Source organism: Pelophylax lessonae (assembly GCF_965119305.1).
Source record: "Pelophylax lessonae genome assembly, chromosome: 11".
Taxonomy (NCBI): Eukaryota; Metazoa; Chordata; class Amphibia; order Anura; family Ranidae; genus Pelophylax; species Pelophylax lessonae.
In genome coordinates, this window is record NC_138778.1 from 16,416,703 (window position 1) to 16,442,088 (window position 25,386).

The 25,386-nt window shown below is 46.5% G+C and overlaps 1 protein-coding gene across 2 annotated transcripts in view; it reads left to right on the forward strand.

Moving 5' to 3' along the window:
• Positions 1–24,088, forward strand: part of SLC38A10 (solute carrier family 38 member 10) — a 111,840-nt gene extending 87,752 nt beyond the window's left edge. Inside the window, exons 11-16 of one of the 2 annotated variants that reach the window (XM_082271794.1) lie at positions 91–250; positions 12,376–12,543; positions 14,567–15,154; positions 16,829–16,918; positions 20,095–20,244; positions 22,833–24,088. In XM_082271794.1, coding sequence (XP_082127920.1) covers positions 91–250; positions 12,376–12,543; positions 14,567–15,154; positions 16,829–16,918; positions 20,095–20,244; positions 22,833–23,851 — 2,175 coding nt within the window. In that variant the 3' untranslated portion in view covers positions 23,852–24,088. The remainder of the gene's footprint in view (positions 1–90; positions 251–12,375; positions 12,544–14,566; positions 15,155–16,828; positions 16,919–20,094; positions 20,245–22,832) is intronic. The other variant, XM_082271795.1, reaches the window with a different exon arrangement.
• The last annotated feature ends 1,298 nt before the right edge of the window (positions 24,089–25,386 follow it).

Genomic DNA, 25,386 nt, shown 5'->3' on the forward strand with positions numbered 1-25,386 from the left:
GAAGGGGGGGAGTGAGGACTGATATTTGCTATGAATGTACTTGGTAAAGGATGTGGCTGCATTTGACTCGTGTTCTCTCTTTATGTGCAGTTCATTCTCGGAGTCGGCCTGGTGATTCTGGTGATCAGCACATACGCTACCATGATGGTTCCGCAGGAACCATCGCCGCAAGTCAAGTCCGAGGTGCTGGAGAGAGAAGGAATTAAAGAAGGGGAGGTGGAGCTGGAACAAAACATTCCCAAAATATCAGGTAATGTCTCAAAAGAAGATGAACTCAGCTGGTGCAACTAACCACGGGGCATAATACCGGGGTCATTCAGAATGACAGCAGATCACACTTGAGGTGATTGTTGCCATATTGGTGCATTTGTAACAAAAACAGCATTCTGTTTCTGATGTTTTTTTTATTTGGATTAACTTCCAAATGTTTTGCTTTCAAGGTAGGTAAGTATTAATCAGTGCCGGGCGGGACATTCTCAATTCCGGGTGGACATGTTATGACGTTTTCTGGACACGGCAGGTGACAGATCAGTGTTCCGGGCTGTACCATGTGTTCGCTGTGACCAATCATAGCAGATCACATGACAATTGTACGCAATTGATGGCTTTAAATGATTCTATTTGTTGTGTAATATTGTGTTAATCTCTGTGAGTTGATCACGTGGTACAGACAGGGCCAATCACAGCCCATCTGTACCATGTGATTAACTGTGGCCAATCACAGCTAATAACAATAGAAAACACTGAACCACTATACCATGTGATCGCTGTGACCAATCACAGCAGATCACATGACGATTGTACTCAATGGGTGGCTTTAATTGATGCCATTCGTTGTGTACTATTGTGTTAATCTCTGTGAGTTGGTCACAGTGATCACATGTTAGACAGGGCCAATCACAGCCCATCTGTACCATGTGAGTAACTGTGGCCAATCACAGCTAATCACAATAGAAAACACTGAACCACTGTACCATGTGATCGCTGTGACCAATCGCAGCAGATCACATGAGGATTGTACTCAATGGGTGGCTTTAATTGATGCCATTCGTTGTGTACTATTGTGCTAATATCTGTGATTTGGTCACAGTGATCACATGTTACAGACAGGGCCAATCACAGCCCATCTGTACCATGTGAGTAACTGTGGCCAATCACAGCTAATCACAATAGAAAACACTGAATTGATCGATTTTCATTCAGTTAAAACGATTGCTTAGAACAGTGAAATTCATTGGTAGAAGCAATCATAGTGTGTTTTTATTATTTTTATTTATTTAGTGTGTTATATTAGCACTGTATTGCTCTGGTTACAGTGTGTTAACCGCTTAAGGGGACCGCCGCACGTACATATACTGTGGTGGGGCGGCCCCAGAAGCGCAAAATTACGTACTTGTACGTGATTTCTCCGATTGGCTCTGGGGCGAGCGTGCGCCACCGGAGCCCTTCTCCTGCTGTGATTAGACACAGCAGGAGCCAATCAGAGGGGGCAACGGGCAGGATGGGACCAGCCGATCGTTCACAGGAAAGGCAGAGCGGTGGTCTGCCTATGTAAACAAGGCAGACCGCCGTTCTGTGAGAGAGGAAAATGGAGATCTTGTGTTCCTGCTAAGCAGAAACACGGATCTCTGTCCTCCTCCAGTCACAGCATTCCCCCCACAGTTAGAAAGCACTCCCTAGGGGCACACTTAACCCTGTGATCGCCCCTGATGTTAACCCCTTCCCCGCCAGTGTCATTAGTACAGTGACTGCATTTTTTTTTTTTTTAGCACTGATCACTGTATTGATGTCACTGGTTCCCAAAAAGTGTCACTTGGAGTCAGATTTGTTCGCCACAATGTCGCAGTCCCGCTTAAAATCGCCGATCGCCACCATCACTAGTAAAAACAGTTAAAAAAATAAAAAGTTAATAAATATCTCCCATAGATTTTATATGCTATAAGCTTTGTGCAAACCAATCAAAATACGTTTATTGGGATTTTTTTTTTTACCAAAAACTTGTAGCAGAATACATTTTGGCCTAAATTGATGAAGAAATTAGATTTTTTACATTTTTTTTTTTTATTGCGTGTGTTTTTATGTCGTATAGTAAAAAATAGTTTTTTTTTTTTTTGTTTTTTTTTAAATTGTCGGTCTTTGTTTATAGCGCAAAAAAAAAAAAAAACGCAGAGGTGATCAATTACCACCAAAAGAAATCACTATTTGTGGGGAAAAAAAGAACATCAGTTTTATTTGGGTACAACATTGCAAATCCATGCAATTGTCAGTTAAAGTAATCCAGTGCTGCATTGCAAAAAATGACCTGGTCAGGAAGGGGATAAAAACCTTCTGGAGCTGAAGTGGGTTAAAAAAAAAAAAAAAATTCGTAAAAAAAGTAATAAAAAATAAAAAAAAAATAAAAAAATGTATTTGACTTTTTGTTTTATGTACTGTCACCAGTCAGTGTCCCTGATCACCGCCATACTAGATATATGAGGACGCTCTTCCCTGGTGACAGTATAATAGAAACAAAAAAAAATTGACAGCTCAAGGTCATGGCGAGTTTTTTAAAGCGGAGTTCCACTCAAAAGTTGAACTTCTGATCATTTGTTTCCTCCCCCCCTCTGGTGCCACATTTGGCACCTTTCAGGGGGGGGGGGGGGGGTACCTGTTTTTGACAGGTACCCTTCCCCATTTTCGGGATACGGCGCCGTCCCTTGGATGTTTGGCCCCCTCCTCCTTCCCCCGCCTGAGAGCCAATAGGAATGCGCAGCGTGCTTCGCGCATGCGCAGTAGTGACCCGCCCGTGAAGCCGCAAGGCTTCACTTCCGGGTTCCCTTACCGGCAATGGCGGCAGCAGCACCCGGCAGCCGATGGAAACATTGGCTGCGGTGCCGACATCGCTGGACTCCAGTTACTGTATGTGTAGCTTCTGAGTTTTAATTTTTGGAGGGGGGGGTGGAACTCCACTTTAAGTTCTCATTTTTTGTCACTTTTTTTTTTTGAAAATTAAGAAATTTTAAAAAAATTGTTTTTCACTTGCTCGCACCTCGGATCCGGCGAAGGTGAGACCGGCCAGCAGACCTTGAATCAATGGACTTGTCAATGCTGCATCTCCTCTGTCTTCACGTCGGCCCTGACACCCTTACATGTGCTGGAGTAGGGGGGTGTGCTTTACAATGTGACGACTCGCAGCGAAGAATGCACACCTTACCACCACCCCCCCCCCCCCCCCCTCCAACTTGTCACACAATGAGCTGCACATGGGCCATCAGGATGCTGCTGATTGGTCAGTTCTCTGCTGGTGTTTTTGTTGCAAGGGTAATTTTCCTAAGCTTTTCTTTGCCATGCTTTGTAGGCTCAATAATCCTTGAACAAGGTGGTGCAGCAACGCATGTTTTTCCTATTTCTGTGCACCAGTATTTTATATTAATACTTGCATTGCACGCTGCATCATTGCAGACATAAAGAGCAGCTGTGGGCCCCAGATACAATTGTATTATTTACATTTGACCCACAGGGGCTATAAATATCCAGAGCTTCTTTAAAAGCCTTTTTTTTCATGGCTAATCTATAACATGGGGAATGTTTTTCCTGCGTGTGGAGATTAGATCTGTAGATTAATTCTAATGACTCTTCAGGCTGTTGATAGAGCAAGGACAGCGAGGCAGTGAGAGCGGCACTGAGAATGTTTCTGCTGGTAGTATGGCCGTGTGTGATCTGAGCCGGGCAGCTGCTTCCTGACATTGTGCAGAGAGGAGCGAGGAAGCCGAGGTCATTGCCGCTACCTGCGTATCTTCTGATAGCTCTCCTCCAAGTGTCCACCGGGGAAAAATCACTTGCGTCCTGTTTACCAGCACAGAGAAATTTTATCTCAGGCTCATAATCCGTTATTTGTGAAAAGAAATGCATGCGTTAGAAGTGTATAAAGTGCAATCCAATCAAATATGTGCAAAACAGTCCAGAAAGTTATTCACAGCAGCAAACAGACTGTGACGTACAAGTCCTTAAAGTGATTGCAAACCTTTCATTTTTTTAAAATGATAAACATGTCATACTTTTCTGCTTATCGCAATGGTTTTGCACAGAGCAGCCTCGATCCTTCTCTTCTCTGGACCCTCGCCAGCGCTCCTGGCCCCTCCCCTCCTTGCGGAGTGCCGCTTGCTATGGAGGCACTAGTGCGGGCTCACTCCTGAGCTGGCTCTGTGTGTCTGTAGGGGAAACCCCAAAACTCATGGGTTTCAGTTAGGGATGCACCGATCCGATATTCGGATCGGATATCGGCGCCGATATGGCCATTATAGCTGGATCGGGGGATCGGTAACATTGACCGATCCACTGGCCGATCTGGTTTTTGCTTAGTAATGGCTCAGCCGTCCCTTACTTGGTGCAGTAGTTGTATGGGATGGGAGCCGCTACTTCCTGTATAGTCCCGGCTCACAGGCGGAGTGATATCAGATGCACTCCACCTGTGAATGGAGGAGCCGTACACATGAAGCAGCGGCTTTGCTCTGTACTGCAGCTGCATGCTTTGTGTGTGTAGTTCCGGATCGGTTCTGGTATCGGTATCAGCAATTTCACAACGCCAGATATCGGTATCGGGTAAAAAAGTTGGATTGGTGCATCCCTAGTTTCAGTAACATTTTGACTGTTGAAGACAGATTGCAAATTATTTATTAGACAAACATGTAGGTAGACAGACATGTTTGGAGAGCAATTCAGTCACATTACATTCTGTTGGTTTGATAAACATTGCTCTAGCTGGCTAGGACACCTAATACAATTTATACATTCTGAAGTGGGTGGGACCTAGCTATCTAAAGTTTCTTTGAAGTCACATCCGAGTCTTTGGTGACATTCTTTGATATGCGGATGGTCATTAACATAGACTTGTCACTTCCAAGTAGTTTGGCTCCTTTGAGGAACAGGTCTTCAAAAACCTAGATAGCAATCTAACAGCTGGAGGTGTAAATGGCTCTTGAACACAACAGCTGTTAAACAATATGACTTCTCACAACATGTACATTCAATATATCTGCTTAATCATAAATACATGTTTGATAAATAAAATGGCTGCTTCCCTTTTCCTCACCAATAATCCTCCTGTTGGCAATATATATTGCCACTAAGAAAACTGTTCCTTCCTCCACTGGAGTTCTGGAAACATATCACTGCTATCTCAAGCAATCCACACACTTAGTTGTGGTGAACAGTTGGGCTTGTGACCATTGACAGTGTAGCCGTTTCCACTCTGCTGTCCCCTGTGTGGTGGTTCCACATCACAGTTACTTTTGGTAACTGTTAAAGCCACGTATGGCTTACCCAGATTTGGATCCTGGAGGTGCTGATATGAGGAAGAAGGAACAAACTAGGTCTCATAACACATACAAACAGAGCTCGGCTCCGCCCCGGTCCATCTTCACTGGATGTAATTGACATCAGTGGGAGCCAATGGCTCTGAGTTTGAGGAGGGAGAGAGCTGCTGCTCTCGTGCACAGCGCTGGATCGGGCTCATGTAAGAATGGGGGGGGGGCTGGGGGCTACACTCAGGTTTTTGACCTTAATGCAGAGAATGCATTAGGGTAAAACACCTTCAGCCTTTAGAATTTCTTTAAACCAAAACCAGAACCAGGGTGCTGTTTGGTTTCCCCTGGGGTGCAGCAAGCACAGGATGCAGTTTGCCCTGAATCGGCCTCATGCACTGCCAATAGTGCGGGTTGCTGCCAGAACCACAACAGCCAATGAAGCTCTACGGCCAGGATGCGCGGTGGCTACATATGGCGCTGGTCCAAGCAACACGGCATGCAGGGCTGTCCCAACTGAACAGATGAATCAAAGATATTGACACCACAGTGCTAAGGTAATGCTGAGGCCGAGATTCACGTCCATGCAGGAGAATCCAACTAATTCTTATCATTAACAGATATTTGTTTCACCGATTTAGCCCTCTTCCGATCAGCAGTTCCGGAAATCGAACTGCTGAACAAAATTTAAAACAAGCGGGCGCAACGGCCGAATGGATTACCTGATGAAAATTTTATAAAGGCTCCGTTCACATATTGGTGCCTCGGATCGGCAATCCTGAATCATTGTAAATCGCGGGACATCTGTGTGATTCCCGTAACTTGCAATGGCACCCTAAACGCGACGTGATATTGCAATGATTGTCGCCCGACGAATTGTGGTTAAATCGCGCCAACAGAATCGTGGGACACCTGTCGCCCAAAAGAAGTTCTTCTCAATTTTACAGCGATTTTTTTTTGGGCGACAATTGCGGCAAAATCGCGCTGCGTTTGGGGTGCCATTGTAAGTCACGGGAATCGCACGGGCGTCCCACGATTTGCTAGGATTCTGGATCGGGGGCAGAATTGTGGCAATTCATCCCGTGAGCTGAGACTCCAATATGTGAATGGAGCCTAAAACCAAAACAAAAGTATTGAGTAGAGAAAACCCAACTGACAAGGATGACCTTGGTTGACCTTGTCACTTGGGTTTCGTTCTATTTAATGCTTTTTGCCTTTCGGCTTTTTGTCATGTTTTAGTTTTAAGAAACTTTTCATCGGGTAATGCACTAGGCCATTGTGCCCTCTTGTTTTCATGTTGCACCCCTGTCCACCCTTGCTCCGCCTCCTGTCCTCTGCCATGCTGCTGGAGTATGGAAGGGCTCGAAACTGGAGAGGACCTGTGATGGAGAGGGAAATCTGTAAAGGGGGCTCTGATGGAAAGGCTTCTGATGTGTTGAGATGATTCTACTACAGCAATGTGAGGTCATAAAGGGTACTGCCCCTCTGACTGGTTGTCTCTTCAGATTTATAGTGAGATTGGGTGATGCCACTACTGGAGAGGAATGGGTTAACAATGTAGCCTTCACACATTTATTAGTCACTATAGATAGTTTATGGAGAATACCACAGCTCCTTCAGAAATCCAAACCTTGACCTTCTCCCATAGGCATCTCTAATAATGAGAGCATCAAAGGCAGCACTTCCTTTTAAAGTCTTAACAGGCAGAGAAAAAAATGTCATTTATTGGATCAGAAAATAATCATATTCTACAAATCAGGAGACCAGGCTTCACCGTGCCCTACATATAGCATGCCCTATGCTTCTCTCTCTCTCTCTCTATCTCTCTCTCTCTCCCTTCCTCGTCTTTCTTTATCCCTCTCTGTGCACCCCCATCTCTCATTCCTCTCTTTGTGCACCCCCATCTCTCATTCCTCTCTTTGTGCACCCCCATCTCTCATTCCTCTCTTTGTGCACCCCCATCTCTCATTCCTCTCTTTGTGCACCCCCATCTCTCATTCCTCTTTGTGCACCCCCATCTCTCATTTCTCTCTCTGTGCACCCCCCGTCCCTTTTTCCTCTCTCTGTGCACCCCCGTCTCTTATTCCTCTCTCTGTGCACCCCCCGTCTCTTATTCCTCTCTCTGTGCACCCCCCGTCTCTTATTCCTCTCTCTGTGCACCCCCCGTCTCTTATTCCTCTCTCTGTGCACCCCCCGTCTCTTATTCCTCTGTGCACCCCCGTCTCTCATTCCTCTCTCTGTGCACCCCCATCTCTCATTCCTCTCTCTGTGCACCCCCATCTCTCATTCCCCTCTCTGTGCACCCCCATCTCTCATCCTTCTCTCTGTGCACCCCCCATCTCATCCCTCTCTCTGTGCACCCCCCTCCCCAATTTCTTTTATTACACCCCTCTATCTGTTATTTTGTTTGTTTTTTTCTTTTTTTTTTTTCTTTCTTCCTCTTTTTTTATCATTTATCTCTTTTCCTCTTCCTCCCTCTCTCTCTCTTCCCTTATCCCTCTCTCTGTGCACCCCCCGTCTCTTATTCCTCTCTCTGTGCACCCCCATCTCTCATTCCCCTCTCTGTGCACCCCCATCTCTCATTCCCCTCTCTGTGCACCCCCATCTCTCATCCCTCTCTGTGCACCCCCATCTCTCATCCCTCTCTCTGTGCACCCCCCATCTCTCATCCCTCTCTGTGCACCCCCCTCCCCAATTTCTTTTATTACTCCCCTCTATCTGTTATTTTGTTTGTTTTTTCTTTTTTTTTCTTTCTTCCTCTTTTTATCATTTATCTCCTTTCCTCTCTCTCTCTCTCTCTCTTCCCTTATCCCTCTCTCTGTGCACCCCTCCCATCTCTCATTCCTCACCCTATTCTCTGTGCACCCCCCCATTTCTTTTATCACATCTCTCTGTGTTCTTTCTTTTCTTTCTCCCTCTTTTTATCATTTATCTCTCTTTCCCTCTTCCTTCTAATCCCCCTCTCTCTGTGCCCCCCATCTCTCTTCTCTCATCCCTCCCTTACTGTGCACCCCTCATTTCTTTTATCCCTTTCATTTCTCTTTCGTTCATTGACGGACACAGCTCCTTATCTTCTTGACTGTTGGGTTATGCTGCCCCCTACAGGAGTAGAACTTTAGGCAGGAAAAAGCTTGACTACGCCTATGGGGCAGTTCCAGTGGGTATATACTCCCACTCTCAGCTATAGGCATTCAGTTTTTTTTCTACCTATTCAGGAGTAAGGACCTAGTTCCTTGCTGGGATCACTGGTCCTGACAATTTTTTTCCTTTTAAATTACATTTTTTTTCTTATCTTAATAGATTCTCACAGGAACAGAATAACAATCAACTGTCAGACTGGGCGAAGGACTGGATAATCTAGATCCAGAGAGTCCCTCCAGCGAGCACGGGCAGGCCTCAGCTCCGTGCTTGTTTAGCCGCGACATAGCCCCACTAGACGGGGGCTGACCTGCGAGTTAAATGCCTCGAGAGGGCGAATTCAAACCTGGCCATGGCCTGAGTCGCAGCGTTCCTCCTGGCCAACAGCCCCCCTATTCCCATGGAGCGGTGGTCTGTCAGGAGCGGTTCCCACCTTGTTCCTGGTATAGTAAGTAGCGGTCCCCCTCTAACCCTGGAGGTTTTTTGGGTGGACGTGGGCCCCTCCCCGGGATAGTTGGACCCCCGGGTTTACCTCCTTCCCATGCAGCCCCCCCCTCTCGGTGGTCCTCTGCAACTTGTTACCCCCATCTGCCCACTTGGACAACTTGGAGATTACTCTGCGAACCCTGAGGGAGTTCGGTTGGATTCTGAACATTCAGAAGTCTGCTCTGGTTCCGTCCACGAGACTGGGCTATATGGGCCTGACTCTGGACTCCGCCTCAGCCGGAAAAACTCCAGAAATTGCAGGAGGCAATCCAGCTTCTGTTGTCCAGCAAATGGTCATTCCCCTGGGCTTGCATGCGGTGGTGAGCCTGAGGCGGTTCCGTTTGCACAGTTCCATATGAGATCTCTGGTGAAATAGGACAAGAATCCACAGTCTCTAGACAGTCTGATCCTGTTGAGCCGGGGTAGGAGAGGGTCCCTGATCTGGTGGCTTCGTTCTGCGGCACTTTGACAGGGAAAATCCTTTCTCCCCCTGTAATGGATGGTTGTCACCACGGATGCCAGCTTGTCCGGGTGGGGAGGTGTCCTTGGCACAGATTGTGCTCAGGGGGTCTGGACTCAGGAAGAGTCCAGACTGCCGATCAATGTACTGAAACTCTGAGCGATCAGACTTGGTCTGGACCTTTGGACAGTTCACCTTCAGGGGTGTCTGGTGCGCATTCAATCAGACAATGTCACGGCCGTGGCCTATGTCAATCACCAAAGGGGCACAAGAAGTGCCCTAGCAGCTCGGGAAGTAGCCGATATTCTAAGGTGGGCAGAACGATTCGTTCCAGCCCTCTCTGTTGTACACATTCCAGGGGTGGAAAATTGGCAGTCAACAGGCGTTGGACCAGGGAGGAATAGTCACTTCACCCGGAGATATTTCATTAGTTGCGTCTCTGGTCGGATACTCCCAATGTGGACTTGTTGGCCTCTAATCTCAACAGGAAAGTACAGAGGTTTGTGACATGGTCTTGGGGTCCTCTAGATGATGCCACAGACGCCTTAGTGGCTCCTTGGAGTCAGTATCGTCTGATTTACGCCTTTCCCCCTCTCAAACTTCTGTGCAGGATCGAGACAGTAGGGATTCTGGTCATTCTAGTGGCTCCAGACTGGCCTCGCCAGTATTGGTATGCCTATTTGGTACGGCTGGTCGCAAGTGCTCCTTAGAGACTTTCTCTCAGAGAAAGATATGCTGTCCCAAGGGCCAATCTTCCATCCTGCTTTACAGTCACTGCTTTTAATGGCTTTGCTGTTGAAAGCTAGGTGCTGAAGGATAGAGGTTGTCTGAATCAGTGCTTCTTACGCTGTTAAAGGCTAGAAAATGTACCTCTAGGAAGATGTACTATCGTACTTGGAAGACGTACATTGTGTGGTGTGAGTCTCTTGGGATTCACCCTCGATCCTTTTTGGTGGCTCAGATCTTGGCTTTCCTCCAATGGGTGGTTGAGCAGTGCCTGGTCTTGAGTACCATCAAGGGTCAGGTTTCGGCTTTAGCGTTTTCTTTCAACATCCATTGGCCACACATTTCTTGGTGCGCACCTTTATACAGGGAGTTCGAGACTTGGCTCCTCCAGTGTGCTCTACATTGCCCCTGTGGGGTCTCAATTTGGTGCTGTCTGTTCTTCAGAAACCTCCCTTTAAAAGTCTTCGGGAGGTTCCCCTGCTTACGTTGTCCCAGAAGGTGGCCTTTTTGGTGGCTATTAGTTCTGTGCCCAGGTTGTCGGAGCTGGCGGCGTTGTCTAGACGTTCTCCTTACCTCATGGTTCACAGAGAGAAGGTGGTTCTTCATCCCTGTCCGTCGTTCCTTCCAAAGGTCATCTCTGATTTCCATTTGCATAAAGACATTTTGTTACCTTCCCTATGCCCCAGGCCTAAACAATCCTAAGGAAATTGCCTTGCATTCCCTGGATGTGGTTCGGACAATCAGGGTGTACCTGGCAGCTACGGACTCTTTTCAGAAGTCACACACTATTTGTACTCAAGGATGGACCTTGAAAAGGGTTGGCTGTTCTGCTGCGACCATTTCCAGATGGATCAGAGTGACGGTGATTTAGGCCTATTCAATTAAGAGTCAGGTTCCTCCTTTCTCTGTTAAGGCGCACTCTACTCAGGAAATTAGTGCCTCCTGGGCCTTCCGTTATCAGGCGTCAGTGCTGCAGGTTTACAAGGCGGTCGTCTGTGCACACTTTCACTAAGTTTTATAAGGTGGATGTGTTGGCATCTGCGGATGCTTCTTTTGGCCGCAAGGTTTTGCAGGCTGCTGTTTAGAGAACCTGGTCCTTTTTGAGGGTGTATCATTTTTTTCAGGTGACCTCCAGTTGTTTATGGTTGAGCTCCATGTTACCTGGTTGGCTACGGTTTAGCTTTTGGGAATTTTTTCTTGCTGTTCCCACCCCTCCTGTTTGACACTGCTTTGGGACATCCCAACGGTCAAGAAGATAAGGAGCTGTGTCCGTCCATGAATGAAAGAGAAAATGGGATTTTTGACTTAGCGTAAAATTAATTTCTCTGATGTTCATTGACAGACGCAGCACCCACTCCTCTGTGGAGTTGTTTTTCTTCTGATACTGCTTGTAACAAAACTGAATGCCTACAGCTGAGAGTGGGAGTATACCCCCTGGGACTGCCCCATAGGCGTAGTCAAGCTTTTTCTTGCCTAGTGTTCTACTCCTGTAGGGGGCAGCATAACCCAACAGTCAAGGATAAGGAGCTGTGTCCATCAATGAACATCAAAGAAATGGATTTTACGGTGAGTCAAAAATTCCATTCTCTCAGTGCACCCCTCATTTATCTTCTCTCTTCCCTCTCTCTGTGCACCCCCCATCTCTCTTCTCCTATCTCTCTTTGCCCATCCCTCTCTGTGCAACCCTATCTCCTTTCTCTCATCCCTTTCTGTGCACCCCTATCTCTTTTCTCTTATCCCTTTCTCTTTGCAGCCCCATATCTCTTCTCACATCCCTCTATATTTCCCCCCCCCCTCCCCACCAATTTTCTCATCCTTTTCTCTCTGTGTATGCTCTCACTTTCCCTGTCCCTGTGTGTGCTCCCAAGTCCTTGCCTTCTCCTTTTACCCTTTGGCTTTATCTTAGTTTGATGGCCGGGAATATATTACAACCTCTGACAGACTTTCCATTCCTCATTACAGACATATTTCTGCAAGGATAACTTGTGCCCTCATCCTACAATCCAGAGGGAATAAAAACAAATGATTAACAGACATTGCCCGCTACTTGCGGTCATTGTCCTTCAGAACGCTTATGTTAGAATGGGGTTAAACAGATCAGAGTTCTGTATGTTATGTTGTTAAATATACATAAAAGGACACACAGACCTGTATGCCTTGCTCACATAGTGCCCCCTGCTGCAGACGTAGAGAAATACACATAGTGGTACATGTCCGTCAGTCACAGAAAGTGTTTTTGGCGCCTCCATGTTATTTATCAGATTGTCTGTTTTGTGTTCTCAGTCCAGAAACCTGTTGTGGAGGAGCCCGCTGATGACCGGGACAAACCCAAGTTACCTCCGAAGAAGGATGAAGTGGAACAGCCCCAGATTAAGGGCCCCATTGAAGTCCCCCAGCCGGTGGAGGAGAAGAGGAAGCAGGAAGAGGTCCAGCTGGACCGACCTGACAAAGGTATCCTGGACCAGAGGTGGGAAATGGGGATTTCAGTGGAACAAATACTCCAATGCAAAGCTAGCTACAACAGAAAATAGTCAGATAATGCTGTATTTTCCAAACCTTTGGTCAGTTGTGTGACACCAACAAAGTGTGGAAAGTCCAGAGAGCCATTCATACGATTTAGACATTTCACCTGTGTCACCTACGGCCACAGTTTTTTTGTTTTGGAGATGATATCGATCACTGCACGGTCCGATCCACAAATGTAGAATCCACAGAGCGTAAGCCCATCATCTCCTTTGTAAGACAGTCGTTTTCCTTTTGGCCAAAGTGTTAACTTTCCAAGCATTACTCAACTTTACCTTCTGCGCTCCCTCTCTAGCTCATATCTCTTTTATCTTGTTCCTGTAGCGAGAAGTGGCTTTCCCTTCTTGTCCATTGAGGGACACAAAGTCATAAAGTGATTTTTAAACACTAAATGTGTTTTTTTTTTTAACCTACAAAAATACCTTCTCTGCATTAAGGTTAAAAAGCCACGCACTGCCTGTTATGACCCGGATTACCCAGTTTGCTGACTTTAATTGTGGAGGCCATGTGCACTCCCATTCCTTCTCCAGCACATTCTGTATCTGATTTACCCACAGGCTTAGTGGCTTCTGAGCCATAGGTCGCAGTGTTTGATTCTGATTCACTCAAAGCCTTGACTGATGGGCTTACCCCCGAAAAGTGGTAGTTCCCTGCTGTTCTTCCCAAAGCAGACCGTTTTTGATGCAGTGTGCACAATCCTTCAAGCTAGAGGATAAGCCTGTTGCTTATACCAGTGCTCTTTCCTGCTTTGTTATGTAGGTTCCATAGGGCTGTGAAATCTTTCCCCTTGCACCCACTTTTCCTACGGTTTCTCTTTGGGAATTGGAAGTACCAGAATCACTCACCTTTAATCTGGAGCTGACCTCCGCAGTGCCTTTTCTTGCATCCACAGGATGTCCATCTTCCTGGCTGAATGATGTCCAGCATAAGTTCATGCAAAACACTGAGGTCTCTCTACTGTGTAAGCATGATGTTGTGGTCCCGTGCCCTAAAGGGATGTCACCATGGTGCCCTTCATTCACAGTTTTTTAGAGTGTCACTGATGTCATCACATCAGTTCCAATCTCTGTATCAGTAACCTAGCCTGGAAACCAGATGATCAAGTGGACCCTGAGCATCACGTGGCTTGCGGACTTCAGGAAAGGTAAGTATGAAAATAAAAAAAAATGTAAAAACCTTGGTACCACCAGTAGGGGTGTGGAGGGTTGTTAATGCGTTCCTTCATTCACAGTCTTTTAGAGTGTCACTGATGTCGTCATGTCAGTTCCACTCTCTGTATCAGTAACCTACCCTAGAAACCAGGAGATCAAGTGGACTCTGATCATCACGTGGCTTGCTGACTTCAGAAAAGGTAAGTATGAAAAAAACCTTGGTACCACCAGTGGGGGGACACAAGGGAGTAAAGGAATGTTGCTTAAGGGGGGAAACCCAGCTTTAAGCTGGCCATAGATGGTTTAAATCTCGGTTAGTTTCGAAGGAACTGGCCGAGATTTGATCCTTGTATAGGCAGGCTGATTGTACCGAAATCGATCCATCGATTGACTTGGGTGCAACCAGCATGTCGGATTTCTAGCATGCGATTATTGGCAGCGGCTGTACCCGCTTGCAGTAATCACTGTGTTCTGTAGGCAGGGATGGCTCCCTGGGATATCTTACCACCGCCCCTCACCCTTCGGCGGGAGAACACAATAGCTCTGCAGGAGGGATTCCACCATCAACCCTGGCTGTGTTGATGGGGGAATCAAGCTATTTTCTTTCCGATTACAAGAAAGAAAATCCTATCCTCTATGCCCTACCTTAAGGGTAAGGGAAAAGGTGCAGGTCAGGTTCATTATTCTACACACTTTCTTTTCTATTGATATTCAGCACCATACGTCCTTTATAAGCAGACACTTTGGAGGAGTCACCTAAGCTTTTTTGTTTTCTAAATTTTCCTGTCTTCTTGACCCAGGCATTGCAGTCCCTGTTGGAGAGGCCCACCGCCATGAGCCCCCAGTTCCGCAGGATGGAATAGCTGTCGATGAAGGGAAGGACCATGAGGAGTCAGAGGAGAAGGCAGTCCCAGAGGTCAAGGAAAATGCCGGTCTGAAGGATGATAAACCAGAAGTAAAACCAGCGGGCAAAATTGAAGAGAAGCTTCCACCCCAAAAGGAAGACAATGGAGCCCCACCGCAACAGCCTCCCCAGGAGGAAGGGGTAGTGAAAAGAGATCCAGAGAAGCTACCTGTAGTTAAAGAGGAGGTCCCACCACTGAAAAAAGATCTGCAAGGGAACAAAGCTCAGAACGAAGTGGTGGATTCCAAGAAGAATGCAGAACCAGCGCCAGGAGATAAGTTAAACTTGGCAGAGGCGGAGAAAGTTCTAGAAAGTCAGCTCAAGAATGGCGAGGGGGCTGCAGGTGAGAAGGATGGAATTGATCTGGCCCTGGCAGAGAAATTTTTAGAAAAGCAGCTCCAGAAGGCCGATGTTGCAGGTGTAGAGAAAGAAAAAATCGACCTGGCGTTGGCTGAGAGAGTCCTGAAGAAACAGGTTCAAGAAGGTAAAGAGAGAGAGTTGTAGTATAAAATGAAAAAAATATGAAATATACCGCATTTATCGGCGTATAACACGCATCGGCATATAACACGCACCTCACATTTAGGAGGGAAATTTTAGGAAAAAATCTTAAAATTTTAAATAAACAGCATTGAACTCAGAACTATTTTTTTTTTTTAAATCAAATGCAGTCTTACCTGTGCCCATGAATGCAGCCTCCCCAGCACAGTGTCCATCATGCAGCCTCGCCAGCGCAGTGTCCATCATGCAGCCTCGCCAGCGCAGTGTCCCTCATGCAGCCTCGCCAGCGCAGTGTCCCTCATGCAGCCTCGCCAGCGCAGTGTCCCTAATGCAGCCTCGCCAGCGCAGTGTCCCTAATGCAGCCTCGCCAGCGCAGTGTCCCCAATGCAGCCTCGCCAGCGCAGTGTCCCCAATGCAGCCTCGCCAGCGCCATTACATTGCACAGATCGCCCATATATTTAAAAAAAAAACAAAAAACCGGGCAGCGCTGAGGCAGAGGGAGGCGGGCCGTGCGAGGAGAAGCGAGTACGAGCCTCCGCTGTCATCTGACGCCCCGGTGCCTATGATAGACTTCACACGTCTTGGCATTGGGCCACTTTGCTGTCTATCATAGGAGGCGGGACTTCCTTCTCCTTCCTTCTGCTCTGCCCGGCCCGCCCCCCTCCTCTTCCTCTCAGCACTGCCCGGCTTTTTTTTTATTATATCGGCGTATAACACGCACTGGTGCTTTGCCCTCCCATTTTTAGGAGGAAAAAGTGCATGTTATACGCCGATAAATACGGTATTTTATTTTTCAAAATTAGCCCTACCATCTTTCCTGAGAACACTATAATATGCTAAAAGTAGACCTGTTGTCTTCCTGCAAGTCCTAATATTGAGGGAATGCTCCAATTTTATCAACATTTCCTATAATTCCTTATCACTTACAATTGTTTACACACCTTACAGCAGTCTTTTTCAAACGGGTTCCTCCAGAGGTTGCTGGGGGTTCCTTGAGCAGTGGGTTGTTGCAGATCTCCCGACTGACAGTATCTGCATCCTCTCCTGTGTTGAAGCCAATTACTCTCAATTCCTTACAAACTTGTATTTCCAAAATATAACCTTTTAAAGCTGAAGCAGCTATCCTGAGCTCACATTTATTTCCTGTCTGAATGACTTCAGCTCTCCTCAATCTCACCTGCTCCTGATCCATCATGATGTTGCCTTTCACAGTAATTTTCTTTCTTTGCCATCAGTCATTTTGTTCCAGAGCAATATATCAAAGAACACATTCTCAGGCATCCCTTTAGACAAGCATTCTCAAGCCTCTCTGGCCTGCAGGGGGAGCATGTACATGTAAAGGAATGCTAGGGATGTGTTCTTTCATATAATGCTCTCGAAAAAAAGATCTGAGGCAGGGTGCTGTGATGTTAACAAGAAACTTAGTTAACAAGAGTCAGAAAAAAAACAGACAGACCGGGGTGGGGGGAGTAGGGTATTATATATGTGCTTTATGCTTCAGTTTTAAAATGAATGATAACACATATACATCTCAGATTGCAGTACACAGTGGTAAAGGGTTTACCACAATGAAGTAGGTGTGAATGGATCCTAAATTGTACATCCTTTTAAAACATTGCAGTGTTCTAAATCTAACCTTCCACTGCTGTCTTTCCAGAAGACCAGAAGGCACAAGCGCCTGGCGACACAGAACCGGAGCAGCGTGAAGTCAGAAATGCTGAAGAGAAAGCAGTGGATAGTCAAGAAGGTTGGTGCTTTTCTTTATGTCTTCCCTCCTGTGACGCAGCCAGCCAGCGGGAAAGGCTTATGTGGACCATCTCCAAGCTGCTCTGCTCAGCCTCACTGCTTTGCACTCTTTTAAGTCATGTGTTGCAGATATGCTCTAGTTTATAAATATTTTCCTTGTGCTGTGCATCTGTAGCTTTAAAGTGAACCTGTGTCTTGCTTACACAGGGCAAAGAAACCGGTTCACATTAAGGCAAAACCTCACAGCAGCTTGTACACTATATGGCCAGAAGCCCTATATAAGCTTGTTGAATATCTCATTCCAAAACCACAGAGTTTCCCTTTCTCTTGTAACTTTACCAACCTAAACTCTTCCTCAAGATTTTGGAGGGTGACTGTGGGAATTTGTGAGGTCAGGTACTGATGTTGATGACCTTGCATGATGGGCCTCACATTGGGCACCAAAAAAAAAAAAATAACCTGGCTCTCATGTTGGGCCTCACATTGGGCACCAAAAAAAAAGACCTGGCCCACATGTTGTGCCTCACAATGTGCAACAAAAAAAGGACCTGGCTCACATGTTGTTCCTCACATTGGGCAACAAAAAAGACTTGGTTCACATGTTAGGCCTCACATTGGGTAACAAAAAAAGGACCTGGTTCACATGTTGTGCCTCACATTGGGCACCAAAAAAAAGACCTGGCCCACATGTTGTGCCTTACATTGGGCAACAAAAAAAAAAAAAAAAAGGACCTGGCTCACATGTTGTGCCTCACATTGGGCACCAAAAAAAAGACCTGGCCCACATGTTGTGCCTTACATTGGGCAACAAAAAAAAAAAAAAAAAGACCTGGCTCACATGTTGTGCCTCACATTGGGCACCAAAAAAAAAGACCTGGCCCACATGTTGTGCCTCACAATGTGCAACAAAAAAAGGACCTGGCTCACATGTTGTTCCTCACATTGGGAAACAAAAAAGACTTGGTTCACATGTTGGGCCTCACATTGGGTAACAAAAAAGGACCTGGCTCACATGTTGTGCCTTACATTGGGGCAACAAAAAAAAAGACATGGCCCACATGTTGTGCCTTACATTGGGCACCAAAAAAAAGACCTGGCCCACATGTTGTGCCTTACATTGGGCAAAAAAAAAAAGACCTGGCTCACATGTTGGGCCTCACATTGGGATCACCATTGGCTTTCCAGTTGATCCCAGAGGTGTTCAGTAGGGTTGAGGTCAGGGCTGTGTGCAGGACACTCGAGTTCCTCCACACCAAACTGGTCACTCCATGTCTTTATGGAGCTGGCTTTGTACACAGGGGGAGCACAGTCATGCTGGAACAGAAAAGGGTCTTCACCAAACTGTTACCACAAGGTTGGAAGAGCACAATTATCTACAATGTCTTTGTATGATGTGGAATTATCAGTACTCTTGACTGGAGACACCTGAACCTACTAATTTGTAGGGTGGTCATATGCTTTTTAATAAGTAGGTGTGATAGTCAGGTGTCAACCTACTTTTGACCTTATAGAATACTTGCCTCCCCTTTGCTCCCCAGCTGCTCCATTTGCTGCTTGGAGTGAGACAATGCCCTACATAAGCTCCAAACTGATCCTAGTCAGAGCTTCCACAGGGCTGAGGACTTTCTTCCTGTGACATCACTAGGCGAGCTCTGTCACATGCTCCCCTACACCTGGAAGTTCTAGGTATATCTCCTTGCTCTCAGAGGTAAACAGTGAGCTGGAAGAGCAAAAAGAAGGTGAGTAAGAAGATTTCCTGGTATGCATTTCATAGTGTCAGACATCTTGGCTTCTGTTCACGAATAGGATTCCAATTTCTATTAGTCCTACAAACAGAACCAAGAGTGATAGCCATCTATTCTGTGCTTTGTTGTAACCTGCTTATCTTTCTCTCCTCTCCTCTCCTCTGTCCATGTTGTCTCCGGGATGCTCACAGCCGGGCTCAGAAGGCTAGAGCAACGTAAGCATGGCCTGTAACATGATGCATGTGTAGCTGTAGACATGGGTGCTATAATTTACTAATACTGTTTAGAGATGTGGCATGCACTACTCCATAGTAACCAATAGGATAGAAGCATTTTATATTAGTATAGAGAAATTAGAATGATAAAAAGTGCTCTGATTGGTTGCTGTGTGTTTTTACTTTTTGCACTTTGCATTACGCTTAACTGTTAATGAGAGACCAATGACATTACAAGACACTTCATATTCATGAGAACGCAGCCTATCCATTCCCTAGAGACCATTGACATTACCGAGACACTTCATATTCATGAGAACACAGCCTATCCAATCACTAGAGTCCAGCAACACCACTGAGACTTCACATTCAAGGAAACATAGCCTATCCGTTCACTAGACACCAGTGACATCACCAAGACCCTTCATATTCATGAGAACACAGCCTATCCATTCCCTAGAGACCATTGACATTACCGAAACCCTTCATATTCATGAGAACGTAGCCTATCCAATCACTAGAGACCCACAACACCACTGAGACTTCATATTCATGGGAACATAGCCTATCAGTTCACTGGAGACCAGTGACATCACCAAGACCCTTTATATTCATGGAAACACAGCCTATCCATCACTAGACACCAGTGACATCACCAAGACCCTTCATATTCATGAGAACACAGCCTATCCATTACTAGTGACCATTGACTTCATTAAAATCCTTCATTATCATGAGAACACAGCCTATCCCTTCATTAGAGACCAGTGCCATCCCTGAGACCCTTTATATTCATTATAAGGCAGCCTATCCCTTCACTAGAGACCAGTGACTTCACTAAGACCCTTCATATTTATGGGAACGCAGCCTGTCTATTCACTAGAGACCAGTGACTTCACTGGGACTTTTCATATTCATGAGAACACAGCCTATCCATTCCATATCAAGTGTATGTATACTATATTCACTAGCTTAGCCAGGCATTGCTCACACTTGTATACACCTGTGGTCCTGCCATGGGTAGGGACACTCCCCCTTTATCTGACACTCCTCGTCCTAACACCATTTCTCAAAGTCTTCAGCTTTTCATAATTATTTTTAACGCTATATAAAATATCTGATCCATTAATATAAAAGAAATACATAAAATGTTATCAAACTCTAAAGGGACAATTCCGCCTTCTCACTGAGCATTTGTATTGGTTGTGAATTCACAGAAGCCGGGAAGGCGGAGATGCTGGATCACGCCATCTTATTACAAGTCATTAAAGAGCAACAGGTGCAGCAGAAACGTCTTCTGGACCAGCAGGAGAAGCTATTGGCCGTCATCCAAGAGCAGCACATAGAGATCCACCAGGAGCAGCAAGGTGAGGCCAATGGGAGCCGAGGGAAGAGATGTACCCAGAGATTCTAGTCTATTGTACATTTGTTTGTTTCTGCTTGATGGACATTCAAGAGCCGGTTCACACTGGGGCAACTTGTCAGGCGACTTGGTCGCCTGACAAGTCGCCATGGGTCGCCTGCCATAGATTTGCACAGGACCCGTTCTAATAGGAGCGACACAAGTCGCTCCGATTTAGAAAAAGGGTCCTGTACTACTTTGGAGCGACCTGCATTGACTTTAATGATATGAAGTCCGTGCATGTCGCTCCGAGGTCGCGGTGCGAGCTGTGCACCGCGACTTCACAGGTCGCCCCGGCAAGTTGGAACGCCTCAGTGTGAACCGGCTCTAACTGTGTTTAAGTTAGTCAACAGTGGCTGATGTATTTTGGGCCATGGTATTGGCTTCTGAGTCAACTTGTGTTTAAGTCTGGGACATTTTTTGATTCATTTGATCTAGCGGGATCAGTCTTAGGCTCCATGCACACTGAGCTTAAAAAAAGCCGCTTCCTTCTAGAGGAGTTTTCTGTTTTGCCTGTAGAAGCAGCTCAATGTTATCCTATGTGTCCATGCACATGAAGATGTTTAAACGCACAAGTCCCTTTACATCCGCTTCTCCATAGAGGTGAATGGGGGATCTGTTTGGGTCCTCCTGAAAAACGGACAGGAGGACCCGATCAGACAGATAATGTGAAAGGGGCCTAAGGGTGCTTTCACGCTGATGCGCTGCGCTTTAACCACACTGCGGATGCAGTGCATCTGTAGCCCTACTGCGGGTTAGCTGCACTTTGCCATAGACTTCTATTATATCCTGAAAGGTGTGGTGCACTTTCTGAAAGCGCACCAAAACTCTTGCATTCTGGAGTTTAGGTGCGCTTTCAGAAGCGCACCAAACTGGCAGGTAGTAACAGATGTCTATGGTTAAGTGCAGGTAACCCGTGGGTGCACTGTGCTGCAGCTTCAGATCTGTTTCAAAGCAGCCCAGTAATCGCTGCAGAACAGATATACCCAAATATACACTGATTTTAGTAATAAACTTAGTCTTCCATTCAGGTATTGCCAGCTATTGCTGTCCCGGGCGGCATGCTTTTGGTATCTCTCTGCCTGTGACCAAAGCCAGCGCATTACAGGAAGCATTCGCTTTTGTGCAGCTGCTTGCTTCCTCTACAACTGGCTTTATTCCCTGCTCTGGTATAGCGGGTCGGCAACCCGTGATCTGGGCTTACCAACCAGCTATCCCAGAGCAGGAGGTCCCAGGCCACTGGTTGGGCACCCCTGCAGTAAGGTAAAAAAAAAACCTTGTGCATGCAGCCCCCCCACCCCCCCACAGCCCCTCCTAAATACATACCAGAGCCCGATCTCAATCCAACGATGTGCAGAGGCTTTCTTGGCTCTCTTGCTTCTCATTAGCTCAGATACAGTCATTAGCTCCCATCTCATTGGCTCAGATAAAGTCATTAGCTCCCACTGCTGTCAATCAGAGCCAGTGAGGGGGATCAGGGGGCAGGGCATGGGAGCGAGCATGCACAAGTACCCCCATAGAAAGCAGCTTGCTTATGGGGGCACTCGGCCAGGGAGGAGAAGCTAACAGCGCCAGCGGAGGGACCCCAGGAAAGGAAAATTGGCGCTGCTTTGTGCAAAACCATTACAGAGCAGGTAAGCGTAATATGTTTGTTATTTTAACAAAATGAAACAAAAAAAAAAAAGTGAGGCTTTACAATCACTTTAAAGTGGAGTTCCAGTCTGTAAAAAAACAAAAAAAATTAAAAGGCAGCAAGTACAAATACTTTAACTGCTAACTTTTAATACAAGGACACTTACCTGTCCAGGGATCCTGCGATGTCGGCACCCCAAGCCGATTCGTCAATCATCTTCGGGTGCAGGCGCCGGCGTTGCAAGTAAAGGAAACCGGCAGTGAAGCCTTCAGGCTTCACAGCTGATTTCCTATTGAGCATGCACGTCCTGCTGTCCTTTCTAAATGGTTCCGCCATCTTCTGGGACACACACAGGTCCCAGAAGGCAGCGGGGGGAAGGATGAGGGGCCGGACATGACGTAGATCTTCATGCGGCGATCTTACCAGGAAGTGGAAGTGGGTACCTGTCAAAACCAGGTACCCGCTCCCCCTTTAAAAAGTGCCAAATGTAGCAGTAAATGGGGTAGAGCAGGCATGTCCAACCTGCGGCCTCGGAGGGGATCATCCACTAGTTGTGTTAAATTAGTGCTGGGGGCGTGGCAGTACAGGAAGGGCGCAGCAGCGTTTTTTTACTTGTATACCTTAACTATAGTATATATTTTATATGCGGCCCGAGAAAATTTCTCTACACTCAATGTGGCCCAGAGAAGCCAAAAGGTTGGACACCCATGGGGTAGAGGGTGTGAACAATGGCGCTTCCCCTTTTGTGTGGAGCTCCGCTTTAATTATTAGCAGGGGTTCCCTGATAATCAAACATAATTTTAAAGGTTCCTCCTTGCTAAAAAAAAAAAAAAGTTCAGAAAGTTAGGAGTATAATGTTTTGCTTTATTGGAAGGTACCGATCACAATGTCACCATATGGCTCCTTTATATTATTTTTAGGTGACAAGGTAGACGGCCCCGCTCCAGAACAGCCACAGAGTAAAGAAGACATGAAAGCAGGAAAAGCAGATGAAAAAGAATCCATTATTGATAAGGAGCCGGTACCAAACCCGCAGAAGGAAGAGCAGAGACAAGACAAAGATAGAGTTGCCTTACCTGCACCTGAAATGAAAGTAGCCAGAGAAAACGCCGTCCTGCAGAACAACAATGATCTGAATATCATTAAAAAGGTCCCGGAGGCCGAGGGGGTGAAGAAGACGGAGGACCATCTCGCCGTTCAGAGGGTTGAGATTCCACGGCAAAAAGCCAAAGTTCCAGCTGAGCAGGTGGTCCATATACAGAAGGCAGCGCATGAAGAAGAGGGGGCATTGAAGAAGCCGAACCAAGATAAGAGCATTCTCAAGAACCAAGAGGATGACCTAAAAGCAAAAGTGAATGAGGCCTTGCCTGGTCCTCTGGAGCAGAAGCTTGTTGTAGAACAGCACGCCCCGGCTGATAAGGTGGTAAAGATAACAGCCGTAGGCTTGGAGCAGCAGAAGGCCCAACTTCAAGAAGGAGAGGAACCTAAAGAGGTCAAAGTTCAAAGAGTGGACCAAGATCTGCAGAGACCAAGTCCTAACCTTAATGCCCCCAAGGAACCGAACCTTAAGGAACTGAAAAATTCAGCTGATGCAGAAGCAGCTGCAATGCCAAGGAAAGAGCCCGCAGAAGCCGATAAGGTTGTTGGGGAGAACAAGATGGAAGACAACAAAGAAGGGGCAGTGCCAGATAACGAACAGGGCAAACCGAACCGAGATCTGAGGCTGCAGAACGACTTGGATCTCCGGAGAAGAAAGAGAGACCTTGCCAATGAAGTAATGGAGAGCGACGGGTCCCATATCATCGGCTTCAACCACGCCGCCGACCCCAGAGTCAACGACCTCCACGCCGCACTTGAGGCTCTCAACGCCGAAGCCGGAATGCAGGTGGTTTTCAGCCGACAAATCAAACAGCTAACAGAGAAGAAGAAGAAGAGATGACAGCTGATAGAACAGGGTTGTCAATGGAACTGTGGAGACCAAAGTGGGTAGCCACTTGAAGAAGCCACAAGCTGCGCTGTCTGAGCAGCTATGAGAGCCAAACAAAGCGAAATCCTGCCAGTACTTGTATCCTGCCCTCACATCCGTCACATGACCAAAATATTTGAACTGCTTGCTGCCTTAGAAGTTTTAATTGTCAAAAAGGGGACCTGCCAATATAGGAATATGGACACTGCCACAGGTTGGCTTTAAAGAGACTGTCACTTGTGGCAGGCTCCATTGTAAGAGCAACCCCCCCCCCCCCCCCCCCTACTATTCAAGATTCCACTTCCTTGCTGCTCTATTAAAACCCTTAGTGATTCTGGGTATGGAGAGCATGTGACCTCCTCCCACTATACAGTGCTAGGGCCTGCGCAGCAAATCACCAGGCCCAGACATTGTCACCTGCGGAAGGGCATCAAGAGAATACCTCTATGTATGTCCGACACTATCCAGCCTGTAGATTACACAGGGTTTGGACTCCCTTCATCGAGAAAGGAATATATTGGTGGGGGAGAGCACAAAAGAATGCCATCAATGAATGGATTGATTGGGGTGTTGTCCTTTTTAAGAGAATCCGACACTTCTCTCTGAGGTTCATTTACACTATTGTCTGTTTCTGGGATTGGGGCTTTGTGCACATTAGATGAGCTGCATTCATCCGTGCACCCCAAAACCTCTGCATGCAGCAGTGTAGATGCACTTCACTTGAGGTGCAGGGAAAGGCGCCCTCCTAGAATGATCTATTGCCACATCTAAGCTACAGCTTTATATGACCCCGTGGTGCAAAAGTCTTAAAGTGTAACTAAGGGCAAAACCTTTTTATATTTCCATTTTGGATAGAGTAAGGGGTTGTTATAACCCCCTGTCAGTTTTTTATTTTATTTTTATTTTTTTGGCAGTCTTTTTCCCATTGGGGAGACTTCCCTTCATTTCCTGCCTCATAGCCAAAACAGGAAGTGAGAGGTAAATTCCTCCAAAGTGAGGAAAATCCAGGGTATCACCAGAACTAGTGTCCCCATTGGAAGCTCTACTCCTGTTGTGGTGACAACCCAAAATTTGGGATTTTTTTCACTCTCGGTAATAATAGAGGGGGAATCTCTCTACTGGGGACACAGACAGCAATAAAAACCTGACAGGGGGTCTAAACCATCTTCACTCCATCCAAAAAAAAAAAAGTTTGCCTTTAGTTATACTATAACAGAGCAGGCCCCCATGGCCCTTGTTTTCACTTCACTACTTAGTGATTTTCTGGAACAAGTACGCAGTTTCAAAGTCCCGAATTGACTTGCTACCTAATTCCAGATCACTAATTTGTAATGAGAGAATGAGTGTACATCTCAAGGGCCTCCAGCAGGAAAGTGGCTGGTGTCGGCAGAGTTGGCGCCAGGAAGCAGCTGGATGTCAGTTAGCGGCTGGATGGTGGAGTCGGAAGACGGCTTGGATGCTTAGTGATAGAGTGCAAGCTGTGTGTTGGCTTCTGGGACCTTTCAACC